Source organism: Vombatus ursinus, unplaced genomic scaffold (genome assembly GCF_900497805.2).
Source record: "Vombatus ursinus unplaced genomic scaffold, bare-nosed wombat genome assembly UNPS02014798.1, whole genome shotgun sequence".
Lineage (NCBI taxonomy): Eukaryota > Metazoa > Chordata > Mammalia > Diprotodontia > Vombatidae > Vombatus > Vombatus ursinus.
In genome coordinates this window covers 583,556-605,486 of record NW_020954576.1, presented here as the reverse complement: position 1 = coordinate 605,486, position 21,931 = coordinate 583,556, and the positions used below count along the sequence as shown (strand labels likewise).

Genomic DNA, 21,931 nt, shown 5'->3' with positions numbered 1-21,931 from the left:
GAGTTAGAGACACAAAATGAAATAGATGAACCACAAAGAATTTTTTCCTTGGCTGGAGAGAGGTTGGGGTGGGAGAGGGAACTGGGATTTTTTGGCCTACTTAGGAATCTAGGACTAGGAGGAACTTCAGAATTCCCTTAGTCCAATCTCTCCATTTTACAGATGAAGAAAGTAAGGCCCAGAGTGCTTATTTCACTTGCTAGGATTTGAACCCAGGTCCCCTGTTTCCCCATCCATGTCCTTTCTACTTTGCCATGCTGTCTCTCTGCCTGAAGTCAAACGTAACAACTCTAATGGTTTTCAGTGGCCCTAAATGCTTTTCACATTTGGGCACCGTCTGCTTTTATGGGAGAACATAAAGAAAACCTTGCTGAATGTCATCCCACTTGAAGCATATGTTGTTATGCCGGTTGCCAGTTGCTAAATACTATCCTGAGCCTGAGGAGCTGGGTCTGGTACATGTCGAATTGCTCTTCACCGAGGTTCAGTGTCTCCCAAAGCTCCACTTGCTGTCACGGAATGTGCAACCCCCATCCCCAGGGAGCTGTCCAGCTGCAGCAGAAGATGCCACTACAGTCTAGCTGTGGGGGCCCCAGGCCAATGGCCTGACAGAAACTAGTCTCTAAATGAATAAGAATTTTAAAAATAAACAGAAAATATGAGTCAGGGCAGAAAAACTTCACTTGTTTGAGCTACTGCTGCTGATTACCTTTTGTCCTGAGTTTTATGTCTCTGCTGCACTTATTATAAAATATTGTATATTCCAGTTATTTGTCTGTGTTTACCAGGTCCTTTGCTGCCTCAACTCCCTATTCCATACGTACACAAAAGGCAAAAACCAGACCAAAGCTCATGAGAACAAGGGCAATGTCATATCTCAGCTTTATGTCTTCCCCCTCTGCACCCAATAGGCACTAGAATGTCCACTGAATAGATGAATGGATTGGATGTATCATTCTTAGGATATCAGGTTGGTGGGAGGTTGGTGGGTAAAATATTAAGTTTTGACGAGCTAGTCATCAGAATGAGTAAGAGGGCCACCTCAAAGGTGGAGCCAATCCCTCCATATGTTCCTCCCTTCTCCCCCTAGATAATTTTTATCTAGGTGGAACATGTTAGAATGGCCATAAGGCATTTTTGAAGGAGAAAAGTCATGGAAGAACACCTGAAGGGGGTGTGGAAGCATAGTCCTACTTCTTTGCCTTGAGTGGGAGAGGTTGGGACCATGGGGACAAAACACTGAACTGTGAGTCAGAAGACCTGGTATCTAGTCTCAGCTCTGGCATTAACTAACTCTGGCAGGTTGATTCACTCCTCTGGGTCTGTCTTCCCAGCAATACAATGAGAGGGTTGGACTTAGTGTTCCCTAAGAGCCTTTCTAGCCCTAAAGTTCTGCCCGGCACATAGTAAGTGCTTAGTAAATGCTTGCTGGCTTGACTTGTTGACTTGTTGTTGGCTTGACTTGTTGCCTACAATCCATGATCCAGAAATTTTTTTAAGTACCAGCTATTTGGGGGCCAGTTCCTCTCTCCCACTGAACAACTCCCTATATCACTACTAAGCAGTCTGCAAGGTGTGAGGAGGCTTCAAAGTTAATTGCCTAGGACCCTAGGGGTTACATTGGTGGCAAAACTCTGTAACGTAGAGTTCATTTGGGGTCTGGATGCAATTTTATTGCTCAAACCCAAATCCATAGAAGAATCAGAAATATTTCTTTAATATTCATGTGTACTTTCTAATTATCCCCAGTAGGTGAGTGTATATCAGCTGAGCATAAAACCATGTAAGAAAGGGCAAAGATTCATGCTTCCAGGAATTGTATAGAATAAACAGCAAACTTATTGACTTAGAAGCATGGGGATGAGAATAAGAATAAGAATAATGACTCACTTCCTATAACATTTTAAAGCTACAAAGCACTTTCCTTCCAGCAACATTAAGTGGTGAGTAGTGTTGGTATTATTATCCCCATTTTACAGGTGAGGAAATTGAGGCTTAGAGCTACTATGTGACTTGCTAAAGGCCACATAGCTAGTAATTGACAGACCTAGGACTCCAACCTAGGTCCTCTGACTCTGAATCCTGTGCATTTTCCACCACTGAAAACTCACAGAAGCTCTGTCCTTTCCCCACATCAGGAAGGCTGGATCTATGTCCTCTCAGGCTTACCTTTCACAGACTCGTACTGTCCAGGCGGCAATAATCCACAGAGAAATGCTGAAGACTAGGAGTACTGTCCCAGGGCAGATGGTCATGAGAGTCTTCATGACAAAACGTGTGTTGAAGTTGATTTTGTTTAGTGCCCCAATACTCCGTGATGAGGCATCTGTAAAGAGCTTGCTATGCAGCAACATAACTCGGGCAATCAGGTACAGCCGGAGGAACATGGGGATAGAAAGGATGATGTCCACGTCAGCCTCAGCCCTGGAAGGAGCATAGGAGAAGGCTAGGCGGGCTGTCCAAAAAAATTTATATTCACCAGGGATGGGATGGATGGCACAAACCAACATCTCCAGGCTGATGTAGAGGATGCGTTCGTAGGTCATGGCTATCCTCCAGTCATCTGCGCCATTGTCAATCACAAAGAGCTAACAGAGAACAAAAACCACAGTTAGGGCTGCCACAGAACCACAAAGACCAAGTGTAACATGTGGTGGTTGAGCCTGCGTCGCCTGTCATTAGAACCCCCTCCACCTAGAAGGAACAAACAATACCCTGTGTGCTCTGGAAAGCAGATAGAGGAAGTTCTGGAGGGGATGGGGACAGGTGGACTCGGTGGATTGCAAGGTAAAGAACCAGGAATGAGTAGGTGGAATGTCAGGGCTGTCACTGACTTGACTCGTCATTGGCCAATTGCCATGAGGATGGTGGCATGGGACCATGGACAGAGCAGCTCTGAGGGCCCAAGTCCCATTTCTACCACTCACTAGCTGGGGGACCTTGGGAAGACACTTCATCTCCCTCAGCCTCAGTTTCCTCATCTGTAAAAATACATAAAGTCAAGTCCTTTCCAACTTTAATATTCTATGATTCTGTGAGTTAGACTGTATGGGTGTAATGGAAAGATTTGGAATGGAACGACCTGGGTTGGAAATCTGGCTTACTTATTTACTACTGATGTATCTTTGGAAAAAGTTTCTTCCTCCTTTTGGACCTCGGTTTCCCCATCTGCAAAGTTAGGGGGTTGAACCAGACGGCCTTGATGGATTGAACTGGATCTCTTAGGTCCCTTCCAGTTTGAAATCTCACAACCCTCTAATTTGTAGAATAAGGAGATTGGACTGGATAATCTCAGGTGTCCCTTCTAGCTCTGCCTCCTACAATGCTGTGATACCTGAGCCTTACGTTCCTCGTCAGTAAAGAAAGGATAACGTGACAGGCACTTCTGACCTTGTTAACTACCTATCCTCCCAGCACCAAATTCAGGGTTCAAGTCCTGCCTCTAACTGCAAGAATTTGGGCAAATCACTTAGCCTCTATGGACCTCAGCCTCCTCATCTACAAAATAAGATGGGTGGCCTCTGAGGTCCTTTCTAGACCTGGTTCTAGAATCCATTCGCCTTCATCTATGTTCTTGAGCAGCTAGGTAGTTCCTGGGATCAGGACTCAGGAAAACCTGAATTCAAATCCAGCCTCACACATTTACTAGTTGTGTGGCCCTGGGTAAGTCACTTAATCCATTTCTGTCTCAGTTTCCTCATCTGTAAAATGGGGGCAATAATAGCACCTAACTTACAAGATTGCTGTGAAGATCAAATGAGATAATACTTGTAAAGTACTTAGTAAAGTGCCCGGCACATAGTAAGTGCTTTAGCACAATGCCTGGCACATAGTAAGCGCTATATAAATGTTAGCTATTATTATAGTGTTTAGCACAGTGCCCGGCGCATAGTAAGTGCTTTAGCACAATGCCTGGCACTCAGTAAGCACTATATAAATGTTAGCTATTATTATAGTGTTTAGCACAGTGCCTGGCACATAGTAAGTGCTATATAAGTGGTAGGGATTATTATTATAGTGCTTAGCATGATGTGGAACACAGTAGGAGATTAATAAATGCTTGTTTCCTTCCCTCCTTCCTTGTGCAAATCACCTGACTTCTCTGGATCTCAGTTTTTTCCTCCAGGGATGAGATTAGATGGCCTCTGTGGTCTTGTTCAGTTCTACATTTATGGTCCTAGGTTCTCACATGTGTGCTGTGAGCATCTAGATGGACAACATGTATAAATCACTCTATATAGATGTCAGCCTCTATTAGGAGAAGCAGAACAGTGGCCTGCAAGGACTCAGGGCCCTATTCCGGACACACTGGTGACATTCAACTCATGAATGATGTCAGTTGATGACGATGATGCCAAAGTTATATACGGGGTGGTCCCACTAGACTCAGACATCCCGTTGGGGCTGTTTGGTGGACATGACAAGAAGTCCAGGCAGGCGTGGAGATGGGACTATTACAAGCAGTGACAGCAGCAGGTGATTGCCATGCCCTTTCATCCCTCTCTTCTCCCACCAAGCATGGGGATGGCTTCCACAGGTCTGATTGTTTAGCCCAAGCCCTGTTAGAGTACTCTCATGATACCATGTGTCAGCCCTCCCTCCCTTCCTTATTTCCAGCCCCACACAAAGATTCCAAGTATTCCAAGTACTACTCAAAGGTATTGCTATATCAAAGCTAATTATGTTGGCCTTTAATGAGCTCAGGAAAGGCAAGATACTGCAGCCTGGTACAGTGTGAGTGGTATAATAAAGTGAGCTTGGTCACAAAGGACAACAGACACTCAAAGCATCCTGATTAAACGGCCTGTTTGGCAGGTATTATGGCAGCCTTGCAAAATGACTGTGGGCCTGCCACAGGTACAGGGCAGAGGCAGTATGGTGCAGTGGAGAGAAAACTAGATTTGGAGTCCCAGGACCTGGGTTCAGATCTCTGCCTCTGTTATTTACTAGCTGTGTGTGACCTTGAGGAAACTACTGCTCTGGGCTCAAATTTCCATAGCTGTGAACTGAGAGGGTTGATTAGATCAGTCTGGTGAAGCCTATGGACCCCTTCTCATAATCATGTTTTTAAATAATTGAAGGAAATGTTAAATTACAGTTGAAGATTAGTGAAAATGAAGATGTAATTTTTTTTTCCATATACAAGTTCAGAGACCCTCCTCGTCCCCTCTTAAATCTATCTATTGACCTTTTGGGTGTCCATGGACCCCAGGTTAAGAACTGATTCAGAGGATGAAGCATTGGACTTCAATTCAGGAAGATGTTGAGTCATTTTTAACTGTGTCCAATTCTTTATGACTCCATTTGGGATTTTCTTGGCAAAGATACTAGAGTGGTTTGCCATTTCCTTCTCCAGCTATCTTTACAGATGAGGAAACTAAGGCAAACAGGACTTGCCTTGTTAATTATCTAAGGCCAAATTTGAACTCAGGAAGATGAGACTTCCTGACTCCAGGCCTGATGCTCTATCCACTGAGCCACCTAGCTGCCCTGAGTTCAGGAAGACTTGAGTTCAAATCCTACTTCAGAGACTTACTAGCAGTATGACAATTCACAACCTCTCTCAGCCTCAGTTTCCTAATCTGTAAAACGGGGATAATGATAGCACCTACCTATCAGGATTGTTGTGAAGATCAAACAAAAAAAATTTGTAAAACATTTTACAAACCTTATTAAAGCCCCATATAAATGTTAGTTATCATCATCATCATCATCATCATATCTTTAAGGTGTCTTCTGGCTCTTAAGTCCATTTTCCTATGCAATTAGCTTGGATTGAAAAGAAATCAGTCCTGCATGAGGCTTAGATGAGATTTTTCATGAAAATGGAGGTTGTTGGATGTGGAGTCCACAACAGACCTCAGTTCAAATGCCATCTCCTCTACTTACTACCTGTGTGACCTGCAGCAAGTAACAACCTCTCTGGACCCCACTTTCCTTACCTGTAAAATGAAGAGGATGGACTAGATGACCTCTAAAGACTCTAAATCTATGATTCTACATCCCTGAGCCTCAATTTCCTCATCTGCAAAATGATGGAGTAGAATAAGTGAACTGTGAGGTTCCTTCCAACTCCGAATGTATGATTCTATGATGTTACTTCCTGTCCCTGACCACATTTCTCATACCCATCCCTTTTCCTGTCTTAGTGGTGCACATTGCTCCTGAAGCCCACATGACCTTGCTGTCCTCTTGCTCATGACCACCTCTGCCCATTGAAATTCTACTCATCCTGCTCAAATCCCATCTCCTCCAGGACGTCTTTCTTCAACACTGTAGTTGGTAACAACCTTTTCTCCAACCTTCCAAATTCACAGAAGAGCATTTTGTTTGCCCCTCTCAGGGACTATCTTCTAATTACCACTCATATGACCTTAAGCTCTTCGAGCTTCACTTTCCTCATCTGTAAAATGGTGATAATTCTTGCACTAACCACTGCCTGAAGAAAGTACTTTGTAAACACAACAGAAATGTGAGTAATTTATTATTTATTATTATTATTTATATGTGTCATATCCCCCATTAGATTGTAAACTCCATGGAGGGCAGGGAACATTCCTTGGTATCCCTTTTCTTCCTCCTCCCCCCACCAATCCTAGCACTCGGCACACAGTAGGCATTTAATGAAATATTTATTCATTAAAAATTAAACTGGTACCACTATTAGGTCTGTTTCCCAAAGTGACCAGGGGAAAAAGAAAAGAACCCTTATGTTCTAAAATATTTATAGCAGCTCTCTGTGATGGCAAAGAACTGGAAATTGAGGAAATGTTCATCAATTGGGGAACGGCTGAACAAATTGTGGTATATGATTGTGATGGAATACTACTATGCTATAAGAAATGATGAGCTGTTTGATTTTAGAAAAACCTGGAAAGACTTGCATGAAATAATGAAAAATGAAGTGAGCAGAAGCATGAGAATGTTGTGTACTAGTACTGACAGCAATATTGTTTGAAGAATAATTGTGAATAACCTAGTTATTTTGAGTACTATGGATACTCAAATCAACTATAAAGGACCTATGAAGGAAGAGATTATCCACCTCCAGAGAAAAAACTGATAAATAGAAGTATGTATAATATGGTTTTACATATATTTATAAATCTTTGTCATATGGTGGCTTCTCTAGTGTGGGGTGGGGAGGGAGGGAGACAGTTTGGAACTTACAATGCAACAAAAAATTAATGTAATTTAAAAAGAAATTAACTTGAAACTGATCAAGTCCAAAGATAAGAGCATGTAGAGTTCTTCCTCAGTTCTTATACTTGGAGTTTCCTGCTGTAATGTTTTCATCTGTTATAAGAAAAATAGATGCCAGTCATAGGATCTTACAGAATCACCTTTGGAGAACTGGAAGTCAGTCACGTCAACAAGCATTTGTTAAACTCTGACTATGTGCCAGTCACTGTGCTAAGCACTGGGGATAAAAGAAAGGGAAAACCAGTCCCTGCCCTCAAGGAGCTCACATTCTAAAGGGAGAGACAACATGCAAATAACTGTGTACATACAAGGTATATACAGAATGGATAGAAAGCAATCTCAGATCAGAGACACTAGCATTAAGGGGGACCGGGAAAAGCCCCATACAAAAGGTAAGATCTGAGCTGAGTCTTGAAGGAAATCAGAGAAGCTGATCAGGAAAGAGGCACAGGTAAGGAAGAAAAGCAATCCATATCCTGGGGACTGCCAGGGAAAAGGCACAGAGTCAGGAAATGGAATCTTGTATTTAAGAAACAAGTAAGCCATACAGAACCACACAAAAAAAGGAATGTACATTGACAAGAAAGAAAGAGAGGGAAAGAAAGAAAAAAAGAAAGGAAGGAAGGAAGGAAGGAAAAGAAAGAAAGAAAGAAAGAAGGAAGGAAAGAAGGAAAAAAGAAGGAAAAAAGAAGGAAGGAAAGAAGGAAAGAAAGTTGATGTAGTTGAAACAGAGTACATGGAAAGGAGTAATATGTAAGACATCTGGAAATGTAGGGAGGGGCCAAGTTGTAAAAGGTTTAAATACCCAAGAGAGGACTTTATATTTGATCTTAGAAGAAAAAGGGAGACATTTGAGTTTATTGAGTAGGGGGATTACATGATCAAATTTATCCTTTAGGAAAAGCACTTGGTTCACTGAGTAGAGAACAGATGGTAATGAGAAGAGACTTGAGGCCGGGACACGAAATGGGAAGCTATTGAAAGAGTCCAGGTGAGAGGTGATAAGGGTCTGAACCAGGCTTATGGCTATGTGAATGGAGAGAAGGGACATATTGTAAATGACAATATTTGACAAGAGACTGGATGATACCAAGGTTAACAACCTGGGTAATGAGGAGTATCATGGTGCCCTAGACTTTGGAGGTCATCTTTTCCAACTCTCTAATTTTACAGATGAAGAAATTGAGGTGAGAAATGACTTACCTGCCCAAGGCCCCACATAGTTGTTGAAATGTATAGAGTGCTAGAATTGGAATCAGGAAAATCTGAGTTCAAATCCCGCTTTGCTTAATAACTACATGACAATGGGTCTCAACTTCTCTATGCCTCAGTTTCATCATCTGTATAAAGGGGATAATAATAGCACCTACTTTCCAGGGTTGTTGTGAGGATCAAATGAAATAATGTTTGTAAAGCACTTTAAAAACCTTAAAAGTTCTATTAAAATGTTAGTTATTTTATTATTATGGTTAAGAAGTAGTATTAGAACCTATGTCCTCTCACTCTAAACTCAGGGCTCTTTGTATTTTGCAACAGTAGCTTCCAATGAAGTCAGCATGGCTTTAATTGTATTAAAAAAATAACCTCCATACCCTTCCCCAAAAACTTTCCCTTCCCCCCACTTCCCCTCTCTGTGTCTGTCTCTCTGTCTGTCTGTCTCTCTTCCTCCCTCCCTCCTTTCTGCTCTCTCTCCTTCTTCCACCATTCTATCTCTCTCCAAAAAAAAAAAAATAGTCTGTGTGGCTGAGTCCAGGCTTTTCTATTTACAGGACTCTATCACCCATTAGCCTGACTTAATGGCAGATTAAAGGGTCTCCGTTGCTCTGGATTGCTGACAGAAAGACCACACCATAGCAACAAAACCAGCATGGCCAACTCCTCTAACACAAAATGGAAACTATCCATTCTGTAATGAAAGATTGCATCCAGTTACTATAGAAACCTGGTTCGTTCTGGGCCAAGGATTAAAGGAACTAGTGACAGAGTCCTTTGCTTGCTTGATAAGAATCAGGGTGTGATCTTCTCAGATCTGAAGAAAGTGGGTGGTTTTTGTGTTGGAAATGCAACATCAATAGGGTCTGGGTACCTTGAGATCAAGGCAAGACCACCTTGAGTACCATAGTCAAAAACTGTGTTCTCATCAGCTCTTCAAGTTTCATGTTCCTGTTTAGCTTTTCAAATAGCATCCTTCTCTTTCATAGGTCCTTGGCAGAGCCGGCTAGATACAAAGGTTTTCATAAGAAGTGGAAAAAGCCGTTCTAGTAGAGAGGCCATGTGGTATAATGGTCAGAACGTTGGATCGGGTGTTGGAAGATATGGGTTCAAATTCTGACTCTCATCCACTAACTGTGAATGGTCAGTTGGGCAATTGATTTAACCTCTTGGGGCTTTACTTTCTCATCTATAAAATGAGAGGGTTAAGTAGATGATCTCTAGGGTCCCTTCCAGTATTAAATCCCATGATCTGATAGGGGCCAGTATTTACCCGGTCACTATCAGCAACAAACGTGTTAAATGACTACTAGGTTCAATGCACTCTGGTAAGCAAAAATATCTATGTGGCTGAGACCCTGCTCTCGAGGAATGTATTACCTAATGGAGATTGGGGAGATTGTAAACTCCTGGGCAGGAACTGTCTTTTGCCTCCTTTTGGATCTCTAGCTCTTAGCACAGTGCTTAGTACACAATAGGTACTTAACAAATATTTATTGATTGATTAAACAAATAGCTAAACAAAAGTGAAGGGGATAGGACAATGGCTTCTGCAGATGCTGTAGCCCCTGCCTCCTTGAAGTCAGAGCTATTGAAGGGTCAGAAAGAAAGTTCTTTCCACCTAATTCCCTTGGCACTGTCAAATGGTTCAAGATCAGAAATGGACACAGTTTTATGAGTGGAAATAACACTAGAGAAGATGCACTGACCATCTGCTTTGTCCCTGTACCCTAAGGAACATGAGACCTTTCCATCTAACTTGCAGCTGAAAGTCTTCCTATATGTTTTGCTTCCCACTGTTAGAATGTGAGTTCTTTGTCGTCTACTTTTCTATTTGTGACTGCAGAGCTTTAGCATCATGCTTTGCACATAGTAAGTGCTTAATAAATGCTTATACATTCATTCATTCCAAGGAGAATTGTAAGAGGGGGCAAGGGCAAAGGATTATAAAATATTTGAGGGGGGAAAGATCTTTTTAGTATGGGGAATGAGGGAAGGCTTCATGGAAGAGGTAGCACTGGAGTTGGGCCTTGAGAACACAGAGGGATGTCACCAGGGGGGAGATGGTTGGGTGGAAGGGCATCCATCTCAAGCATCAGGAATTCATAACCAAAGAGGCAGAGATAGTTAAGTACAGGACAAGTCAAAGAGGAGCCCAGTTTAGCTGGAATTCAGAATAGATGAATGGGAATAGCATGAAAAAGGCTGGACACGTGGGTTGGAGCTAGATTAGGGGAATGCTAGCTAACATTTATATAGAACCTACTGTACTAAGATACTTTGTGATTATCACCTCATTTGATCCTTACAACAACCCTGGGAGGAAGGTGCTATTATTATCTCAATTTTACAAGTAAGAGAACTAAGGCAAAGAGAGGTTAAGTGATCTGCCCAGGGTCACACAGATAATGTTAGAAGCTGGATTTGAACTCAGATCTTCCTGACTTCAGGCCTGGCACTCTATCTACTCTGCCACCTGCTGCCTTAAAGTTTATATTTTATTTTGCTGGCAGTGGTGAGGCTCTGAAGTCTTTTGAGAAGAAGAAATAACATTGACAGAGGAAGACTGCTTAGAAAATGACTCTGGAGTTTTAAGCCAGTTACTATGATGATTAAAGGGCAGTTAGGTGAAGAAGTAGACATAGCACTGGGCCTGGAGTCAGGAAGACTCATCTTCTTGAGTTCAAATCTGGCCTCAGACACTTAGTAGCTGTGTGACCCTGGGCAAGTCACTTAACCCTGTAAAATGAACTGGAGAAGGAAGTGGCAAACCACTCTAATATCTCCGCCAAGAAAACCCCAAATGGGGTCACGAAGAGTTGGACACGACTGAAAAATGACTGAATAAATTTTGAACTTGGGTTCCTCTACAGCAGTGGTTCTCAACATATGGTCCAGGGATTCCTGGAGGTCCCTAAGACTCTTGAGGGGGACCTTGAGGTAAAAAATATTTTATAATAATATTAAGACATTTTAATTTCCAAAACAGCAAATATCAAGGGTATAACCTACATAAATATAGGCTCTTTTGGGTCCTCAATTGTTTTTTAGAGTGAAAAAGGATCCCAAGACCACACAATTTGAGAACCACTGACCTAGAGCTTGTGCCAAGGGAACGAGACTCAATCATATTCTAAAGTCATTTAAGAATGAACCCGAAGCTCCAGAATGGCCTTTTGGTGGAGAATGTTCCTGAGCTGAACCAGAACTAGAACCAAAGTGTAGAAGTTGCAGAGAACAGCTTTGGACTCAATAGTAGGAGGAACTTAACAATATGAGTTAAAAGGGCCTTCTGGCCTAGGGATAACATGGAGATGACTGAACCCCACAAAGTTATATGCATTGCCTAATGAGGTATAATTATAACAAGCTCCATGTGCCTCCCCCAAATAAACCTAAAATCCCTTATTGCCTCAAGGTAGTGTGTTCTCTATACACCAGGAAGGTCAGACCTTCAATCCAATTCATCAAGCAAATGGTCGTTATATGACCACATAGGATCATGGATAGACTCCTAGATTTAGAGCTGGAAGGGTCATTAAAGGTCATCTAGTCCAACTTCCTCTCATTTTAAGTATGAGGAAATTGGGGCCAGAAAGATTGAATGATTTACCCAAGGTCTTATATCTAGTAAGTGTCTAAGGCATGATTTGAACCCAGGTTTTCCTGACTCCAAGTCTGGAATTCTACATGTTGGGGATACTATAGAGGAGATTCCTGAATTGGGAAGGAGTCTGGACTACCTGACTTGAGATCTTCCTTCTGATTCTGAGATTCTAGGATTCTGCGATCTGTGACTCTATAAGAGAAGGTAACCTCTGTGGAGCAGAGAGGTGAAGGTGAAGGTCACTTCATGGCCTCTGTCCCAATATGGAACTTGTCACTCTGATTCAAGCTAATATTATGAAACCATTTATGTGTGGTTCATCTCAACCACAAGGCCAATATCTGAGTTACAATTAAGTGTTTTGTGGTGAGTCTGAGAAAAGGCCATGGTGGTAATGGAACAATGGACCACAGTCAAGGTTTGGAGAGTTTGGACTTGCCTTTTTAATAATGAATTTCTCTCAGGTTCAGAGTCCCAAACGAGAACTACTACTGGCATTTAAATAGCACTTTAAGATTTGAAAAGTAGTTTATATATATTGTTATTTGAGCCTCTTAGAACACTGTGGAACAAGTACTACAAGTATCTTTATCCCCACTTAACAGGTGTGTAAACTGAGACTCAAAGAAGTTAAATGTCTTGCCCAGGAGTGGGGAACTTGCAACCTTGAGGCCACATGTGGCCCTCTAGGTTCTCAAGTGCATCCTTTTGACTAAATCCAAACTTCACAGAACAAATCCCCTTAATAAAAGAATTTGTTCTATAAAACTTGGACTCAGTCAAAAGGCTGCACCCATGGACCTAGAAGGCCACATGTGGCCTCAAGGCCACAAGTTCTCCACCCCTGGTCTTGCCTGTGGTCACATAGTTAATGAGAGTTAGAGGTTAGGATTTGAACCTAGGTCCTTTTGACTTCAAAATCAGTGTTCTTTCCACTCTACTACACTGCCTTTCATGACAAGAAAAGTACTGGGAAATTTGCTCGGGTACTGGTGAGATAAACTGTACCTTGAGAGTTCAGGAGAAAGATGAGTAATGACCCACAATTCCTAGTAATCTGTGCCTCCTGATCAGATATCACAGAAAGTTGTCATTTTGAATTGTTCATTTTCGAAAGTTCATTAACCTTGGAGGGCAAAAGAAAGTCTAAATGACATTTCTCAGAATTCCACATGGCCTTGGTGTTTTCGTCTCTGTCATTTAAATTCTTTCATTTAAACAGTGGCTGCATTGTTTGTGCCAAATAAACTCTGGAAAAACATGGCAGTAATGTCGTAGAAATCTTCCATGGGAAGATACTTGAGTTATACACACTCAAGCATCCTGACTGGGGAATCACTGAGAAGCCAGAGGGCTGAGGGAGGGGAAAGGGTATCCCCAAACAGATGGACATGAGCATATCCATGAAACATTCTCAATTAGCTCCTCCCTATGTGCCCTGTGTATAAAATGAGGACCCAGTTCTCAATAGCTTCGTTTTTCTGCCTTTCCATCTGGAGTCAGTATCTTCTTCACTTATTAATACAGAGTCAGTCTGAGGATGAGTGATTTGTATTTAACATTTGGTGGTTGAGACCTTGTTCTCCTGAGGTGTTGTTGTGCTCTTCCAGATACTTGCATCCTAGAGACATAGTGGTTCTATTGCTGATTCAGCTCACTTTTAAGACTTTCAAACTCTATCTACCAGGAGCCTGGCATAGCAGAAAGATGAGATATAGAGTCAGACGACCTGATTTCAAATCTCAGTTCTGCTACTTTCTATCTATGGGACCTCTTGGCTTCAGTTTCCCTATCTTCACAATTCGAGTGTTGGCTAAGGAGATCAAGGAAAGAGTCAATGGTCCTTTGGTACAAAAAAAACCTGTTTGTTGTTCAGTCATGTCCAACTCTTGATGACCCCATTTGGGGTTTTCTTGGCAAAGATACTGGCATGGTTTTCTATTTCCTTCTCTAGCTCATTTTACAGACAAGGAAATTAAGGCAAACAGGGTTAAGTGACTTGCCCAGGGTGCTAATTGCCCAGAGCTAGGAAGTGTCTTTGGGCAGATTTGAACTCAGGAAAATGAGTCTCCTTGATTCCAGGTCCCTGACTCTATCTACTGCACCACCTAACTGCCAATATTTGTTATGATGGTTTTCTTTGTCTTTCTTCTTCCCAATGGTGGGAGGTGGGATGGAGAACAAATAATTGCTGGATCATTTCCAAAAATAAAATTTAATTTAAAAAATGATGAGGTTGGATTAAATACTTTCTGAGGTCTCTTCTAGCCCAAGATGTATGATCTATGACCAGATGATCCTTAGGGTCACTTTCAACTCTAAAATCCTATGCTACTAAAATAGTCTAAGTTTGAATGCCTTCTGAGTGGATGGCATCATCTTGTATACTATGAGACTTTACCAAACAGAGATGAGCAAACTAGGATGCAATGATAAAAACTGGGTATATAAAGTATGAAGTATTTTAATTTCATAGAGCTAGATTCTAGTCAATTCCCCTCTACAGAGCCTATGTAAAATTCTTATTATTCTAGACCAAGACTTTATTTTCTGCTGCTCACTGGCTACAAAAGAGGTTGTATAGTGTGGTAGATAGAGAGATGGCCTTGAAATCAAGAAAACCTGGGCTCAAGATTTGCCTTTAACACATATAGGCTGTGTGTGACTCTGGGCAAGTTACTTTGCCTCTTAGTTCTCCTCTGTCCAAGACTGGAAGTTGCAGAGAAGGTGTTACGTGCATTGGTAGAGGGACTTTCCTTACCCAGGAGCTCCCTCTCACTAGCTCTGTGACCTTCAACTAACTATTCATGTTCCTTCAGTTTAGTTATTGGTTCTATGAGAGACTTGGACTAGAGAGGCATGGACTTAACATTCCTTCCATCTCTAAAACTATGATTCTATAGCAGGGGTAGGGAACCTGTGACCTCAAGGCCACATGTGGCCCTCTAGGTCCTCAAGTGTGGCCCTTTGACTGAATCCAAACTTCATAGGTTTGTACGTTGCATTTTGCACAGGCTGCACTTGAGGACCTAGAGGGCCACATGTGGCCTTGAGGTCGAAGGTTCCCCACCCCTATTCTATAGGTTCAATGCCCTCAAAAGGCTTGCAATTGGTGAGAGAAGAACCTTGTCAGAATTAAGAGTAGGGCAGTAAACCTGCAAAGGGGACAGCTATGGGATTGAAAGCAGGTGGTACAATGGGAAAAGAAACTCATAATATGTATAGCTTTACTAGGAAGCAAGCCCCTTAAGGGTTTCACACCATTAAAGTAGCTTCCCCTGGCAGTGAGTGCTGAACATTCATTTGACTCAACCAGTGGCATATACTGCTTGTGGTTTGGACCTTGACAGCTCCCAACACTGGGATATCGGAGAAACCCAGGGTCTGGGACATCCTGTCACATTTGTTTCAATTGAATTCTTTAACACCTTAACTCATAAAAGAATGTCTAGTGTACTTTTGACTGTCTGAATCAGTTTTTCATGCTGTATTTATTTTCATTTTTGTTCCTGAAGGCAGGGACTACTACTCTCCCTCCTCATCTATGCCTCCTGGCTTCCTTCAAGTCCCAGTTAAAAGCACATCTTCTCCAAGAAGTTTTTCCTGATCACCTTTAATACTAGTGCCTTACCTCTATTAATTATCTCCAATCTATCCTATTTCTTGATTATATGTAGTTATTTGCATGTTGTCTTCCCTATTAGACTGGGAGTTTCTTGAGTGCAAAACTGTCTTTCTTTATATTCCTAGCACTTAGTATGTTGCCTAGAGCATAGCAGGTGCCTAATCATTGCTTGCTTGATTGTTGTTATTAAGGGAAGCCACTGGGTGGTGGAAAATACAATTGATTTCAGATCAGAAGGCCTGGGTTTGAATACTGACTGCTCTGTAGTTTACCAGATGGATGGACTTAGTCAATTTACCTCCATAGTTTCTTCATCTACAAAATGGGAATGATACCACACTGTGATGACTGACTTTGATAGACTTGGCTCTTCTCAGCAATGCAAGGATCTAAAACAACTCCAAAAGATCACGATGGAAAATGCTATCCACATCCAGAGAAAGAACTACAGAGTCTGAACGCAGATTGAAGCATACTATTTGCTCTCCTTTTCCTTTGTTGTCTTGCTTTATTGTTTCATTCTCATGGTCCTTCCCATTAGTTCTAATTATTCTTTATATCATGACTAATGGGAAAATAAGCTTAATATGAATGTATAAGTACAGCCTATATCAGATTGTACACCGTCTGGGGTAGGGGGAGAGGAGAGAGAAGGGGAGAAAATTTAAAACTCAAAATCTTATGGAAGTGAATATTGAAAACTAAAAATAAATAAATAAATTATTTTTTAAAATGGGAATGATAATACCTTGTTCTGGTATAATGAAAAAAATGCTGGATTTAGAGTGAGGAAGATATAGATTTAAATCTTTCCTCAGGTACTGACTACTATGTCCCCCTGGGCAAGTCACTTGACCTCTATATAGGGTCATCAGTTTCCTTATCTTTAAAAAAAGGGGGATTGGACTCAATGATCTTTAAGGTCCCTACCAGCTCTAAATCTATGACCCCATTATCTCCCAGAGTGGTTGTGGGGATCACATGAGATGACATATAAAGCACTTCATAAACCTTTAAGCATCATCTAAAGATCAGCAATTGTTGTTGTTGTTATCATCATCATTATTCAGGATAAATAAAAGCTTATAGTTGAGTCATTGCATTTTTTTATATCATTCTATTTGGAAAGGTTCAAGGCCTGTTAGGTTCTTTATTTAAGCAGAATCTTTCATAAAAATGTTCTTCACTGTTGGCTGCTTAAATATTTACCAATGGGGAAAAAACCCTTTCATTCTTGAGCAAAGCTATATTTTCTTAAAATTAAGCAACAGAAAATTGGAAAAGCTTTTTAAAATATTCTACTGTTCCCTCTTTCCAGGAGGAAAAAAATACACTGGAGTAGAAATTTCTATCTTTTTCTATGGACATGAAAAAAAAAACAAAAGGAGAAAATAAAAGATATATATATTTTTAAAAAAATAATACTACTTTTTAAAGAAAACCTCTCCCTGGAGCAAGTAGCCTGCATGCACACCATTATGATGGGGGTTTCCATGGAAACGACATCAAAAGTCCAGTAATACCTAATTAGGTTTTCCCAGAGTACAACAGCTGATTGCTGGTGATGAAATGAGCCCCTGGGTTTGCTGTGATGGTTAGCATAAAATTTCCCATCCGCAAACACACCATGAAATCTGGGGGAGAAAAAGGGAAGGAACCAGGAAAACCTGGCCAAGAAAGAGAGATTGGCACATGCTAAGAGCTCTTTTCCAATGAGAGGGGATGAGTGAATAATGGTATATTTCAGCGAAGGTCTGGAAGAGTGTGCCAGGAGATGTGGGACTGGGGCCATCACAGGTGCTTTGCTTCAAAGACGATCTTTCATATTAGCCAACTCTGCACCTTTCTTTAAATAGAAAAAGCCTTCTCTATCTCCAATTACTTCTGGTTTAATGAGTTCCAGAGCACTGGGACAACACAATTTAATTAATCAAACATTTATAAGTGCACTTTACTACCACTCACTGTACAACACGCTGGGAATATAAAGGTGAAAACAAGAGTCCCTGCCCTCAAGAAGTTTACATTCTACTGAGAGGATACAATCTGAACACTGAAAAGTAAATACAAAGTAATTACAAGCAGTGGAGAGAGTACTGTTGGGGGGTTGGGATGCAAAGAGCAGAGAAGGATGAGGAAAGTCTTCATTTCAGAGGCGGCATCTGAGCTGGGCTTTGAAAGGAACTAGGAATTCTAGGAGGTAGGAGTGGAAAGGAAGTAGATTCCAGACATCAGGAAACACTTAGACAAAGGCAAAGGTGAGAGATGGACAGAGCAGAATAAGGGCAGCTAGGTGGTCTAACGGATAGGGCAACCAGCCCTGGAGTCATGAGGACTTGAGTTTAAATCCCACCTTAGACACTTAGTAGCTATGTGACCCTGGCCAAGTCACTTCACCCTGATTGCCTCCCAAAGGAAAAAAAAAAGAAAAGAAAAGAGCAAAATAGTTTGATTGGAAAGTGGAGTTCATTAAGGAGAATAATATGAAATTAGACTGAAGAGTAGAAGGGGTAGTCACATTATGGAAGGCTTATTTTCCAGGCTGAGGATTTTCCTCTAGAAGCAAATAGGGTGTCAGTGGTGTGATGTCCTAAATCAACCCCTTTTGGTGGGGCTGGAGAAGGGAAGTTTTCCCCAAGGTGAAGTTGACAGAGCAGTTGTGATGTAGGTCACTCAGTCTAGTCCCCAGTAACCGCTTTAATAGTTTTACTGGGGTCTTGCTTTCATTTCCCTTGACTGCCGGACACCAATGGGGACCTAAAATGTTTTCTTTTATCTCCAGGTCCTTGGAAATGAAAGCCTGGTCATAGCATTCAAAACACAATTTACCAGACTGTTCATTCAACAGATTTTTTTTTTATTAAATGGCAGTTGGACCTAAATATAATGCCAATTATAGTAACAACACTCAAATTTTTATAGTGCTTGGTGGTTGACAAAATATTTTCTCCATAACAGCCTCTTTGAGGTATTTAGAAGAGGAAACTGAAACACAGAAAGATAAAGTGATTTGCCCAAGATATCATGGCTAATAAGCTGTGGGAAAGGACCCAATAAAGCACTGATGGATACTTATATAATGCTTTAAAGTTTGCAAAACACTTTTAGTTTAGTTAGAGAGCTAGGGTGGAGTCCAGAAAACCTGAACTCAGTCCTCCCTCTGATCCATCTTAGCTGTGTGACTTTGGCCAATTTTTTTAACTTCTCAGTGCCCCAGGCAATTCTTGAAGACTTTAGAAGGCCCAGAGGTTGTTGATCTGCTTTTGATTGAGAGAGTTTCCTTTCCTAAGCCTCCAAACCAAGAAAGGTCTTGCATCAAAAGAAGAAAAATCCTTTAGTACTCACCTTAAAGAGTTAAAATCTTGTTGAATGAGAACATCAGCTAAGGCTGTACTGATTGCCACTCATGGGCCACCATGACTGCTAATCAGTTATACTAAGAGAAGCAAGACAATGTATGGCCAAGGTCCCAGGGATTATCTCTCAGTCTTTTATTTCCTTTTAATTATATACTTATTTACTTATCTATTTACTTCTTCATTCATTCATTTATTTTTGATCACGGAAGCACCATTTGTTATAAGCCTACTGCTCAAAGATACCTTGTCTTTATAGATGGCCTTCTTTCATCTCTTTCAATTTTTTGTTTCCTTTTAATTATGTATTTACTTACTTCTTTCTTTAGTCATCCATTCATTTATTTTTAACCACAGAGGCACCATTTGTCATTGGCCAACTCCTCAATGATACCTTGTCTTTATAAATACCTTCTTTCAATTTGTTATGAGGCTGCTACATTGAACTTGATGCAGGTGTGAAACCATTGTTTGAAGAGTTATCAGGCTGTAGAGCTGACTCAATTTCTAACCAGATCAGAGTGGGGGAGTTTTCTGAGCTTCCTGCTGTGAAGGATGCAGGACAGTGTGCTAGAAAGAGCTCTAGGCTGAGGAGGAGAAAGCCTGGGTTCTACTCGGAGGTGTGCCAGTAAATGTTTAACAACCAGCTCTCCAAGATTTCATGATACACTTTTCAGTTTAGTCTGCATTATTAACACTTCCTCCATCATTTTCTTAAGTCCAGAACATCAATAAAACAATAAAGCAGACCTTGCTTTAGTAGATTTTTCCAGTTTCAGAGGTGGTAAATTCTCATACTGAAAATTTAAGAGTCTGCTTTTGTTTTGAGCTGGCTCTCGTTCATCCCTGATTCTAGGTCTAGCTTAGCCACTTACCTGTAATAAGGATAAATGTAAATAGAGTAGTGCTTGGGTTCAAAAAATCAATTACACAAGTGCAGGATGGGGTAAATATGACTAGAAAGCATATTTTACATAAAAAAGACATGGGAGTTTTAGAGGACTGTGAACTCAAAATGAGTCAGAACTATGATGGGACAGCCAAAAGAGTCTAGGCAATCTTAGGCAACGTTAATAGCATACTAGCCAGAACAAAGGAGATAGTCTTGCTAATCTATACCCTGGCCAGGGCATACCTGGAAAAGTGATTATAACAATAGGTGACAAGTTTGCCAAGTATTTTACATATATCATCTCATAGGATAAATATTGTGATCTGGTTGAGGTGCAGCATTTTAAAAGGGCATAGATTGTAATGTGTGCAGAGGAGGGTGACCTGGATAATGAGGGGATTCAAGTTTATTCCACACTAGGAGCATTTGAGGGAACTAGGAATGTTTAGCATGCAAAAGAGAAAACTTAGAGAGTATATGAATACTATGTTCAAATACGTGAAAGGTTGTTACATGAAAGAGAGAACAGACTTGTCCTGCTCAGCCTAACAGGGCACAACTAGGTGCAATGTGTAGAAGTGAAAGGGGAGGTAAAACTTTCCAGTCAGTTGGAACTGTCCATAAGTGGGCAGCTAGGTGGTGCCATAGTGTGCAGAGGGCCAAGTTCAAACATGGCCTCAGACACTTCCTAGCTCTATGACGGAGCAAGTCACATAACCCTGTTTGCCTCAGTTTCCACATCTGTCAAATGAGCCGGAGAAGGAAATGGCAAACTGATCCAGGATCTTTGCCAAGAAAACCTCAAATAGGGTGACAAAGAGTCGGGCATGACTACAAAACGACTGAACAACAACAACAAATGGAATGGCTGCCTCTGGGAGTAGCAAGCTCCCTGTTACTGGAGTTACTTAAGTAGAGGCTAGGTGGCCTCTTGTTAAGGATGTTGTAGAGAGGATTCATGATCTTATAGATTTGTATTGGGAGACCTCTGAGTCTTGCCTTTCATCTCCTGCCTCCATCCACATCTTTGCGAAGGTTATCCATCAACAAGCACTTGCTAAGCACTTATTAGGTTCCAAGCACTGTGCTAGGCACTGGGGATACAAAGACAGGAGTGAAACTGTTCCTGTCCTAGAAGACCTTACAGTCTAACCTGGGAATGCAACATGTTCATCGAAACATACACAAAATGGATACGAGGTGTTTTGGGAGAGTGGGGGTAGAAAGCACTGGCAAATGGAGATCAGCCCAGCCTTCATGGGACTTGAGTTAAACCATGAAGGAAACTAAAGTTTATGAGAGGAGTGAATTTCCGGCATGTGGGACAGTGTGAAAGGCTGCCCGTGAGACCAGTTTGACTGAATTGTAGATATGCAGAGGGGAATAAAGTGTAATAAGGCTGGAAAGACATATTGGATACAGGTTAGAAAGAACTTTAAATGCCAAGGAGTTTCTATTGGATCCTGAAGTAAGAGGAATTCATTGGAGTTTATTAAGTAGGTAGTGACACAGTCAGATTATATTATATTATATTTAGGAAAACCCTGGTGGTAGCTGTGGATTGGAGTGGGGAGATACTGGAAACTTGGAAACCAGTTAGGAGGCTAGTGCAATGGTCCAGGAGAGAGGTGATAAGGGCTTGAACTAAGATGGTGGCTGTGTGAGTGGAGAAAAGGCCAGAGATGATATGGTGATAAAAATACAGTCTGGCAACTGAGTGGATATTGAAAGGAGCAAAAGTGAAGAGTTAAAGATGTTGCCAAGATCCCAAACACCAGGGACTCAAAGGATGGTGGGAAAAGGGAAGTTAAGAAAAGGGATGGTTGGAGGAAGGAAGGGGAAACAAGGCAATGAGTTTTGGACATGTTGAATTTGCAATGTCTATGAGATATCTAGTTTGAAATATTTGGTAGGTAGTTTGTGATGTGGGATTGGAACTCAAGAGTGAAGCTAAGGCTAGATATGTAGATCTGGAAGTCATCTGCATAGAGATAAGAATTTAATCCACAGGAGCTGATGAGGTCACCATGTGAGAG

The 21,931-nt window shown here is 41.3% G+C and overlaps 1 protein-coding gene across 1 annotated transcript in view; it reads right to left on the bottom strand.

Annotated features, from left to right (window-relative positions):
* LOC114050111 (small conductance calcium-activated potassium channel protein 3) overlaps positions 1-21,931 on the bottom strand; it is a 268,773-nt gene that overhangs the window by 95,491 nt on the left and 151,351 nt on the right. The window contains exon 3 of the mRNA XM_027871685.1: positions 2,170-2,588. Coding sequence (XP_027727486.1) covers positions 2,170-2,588 — 419 coding nt within the window. The remainder of the gene's footprint in view (positions 1-2,169; positions 2,589-21,931) is intronic.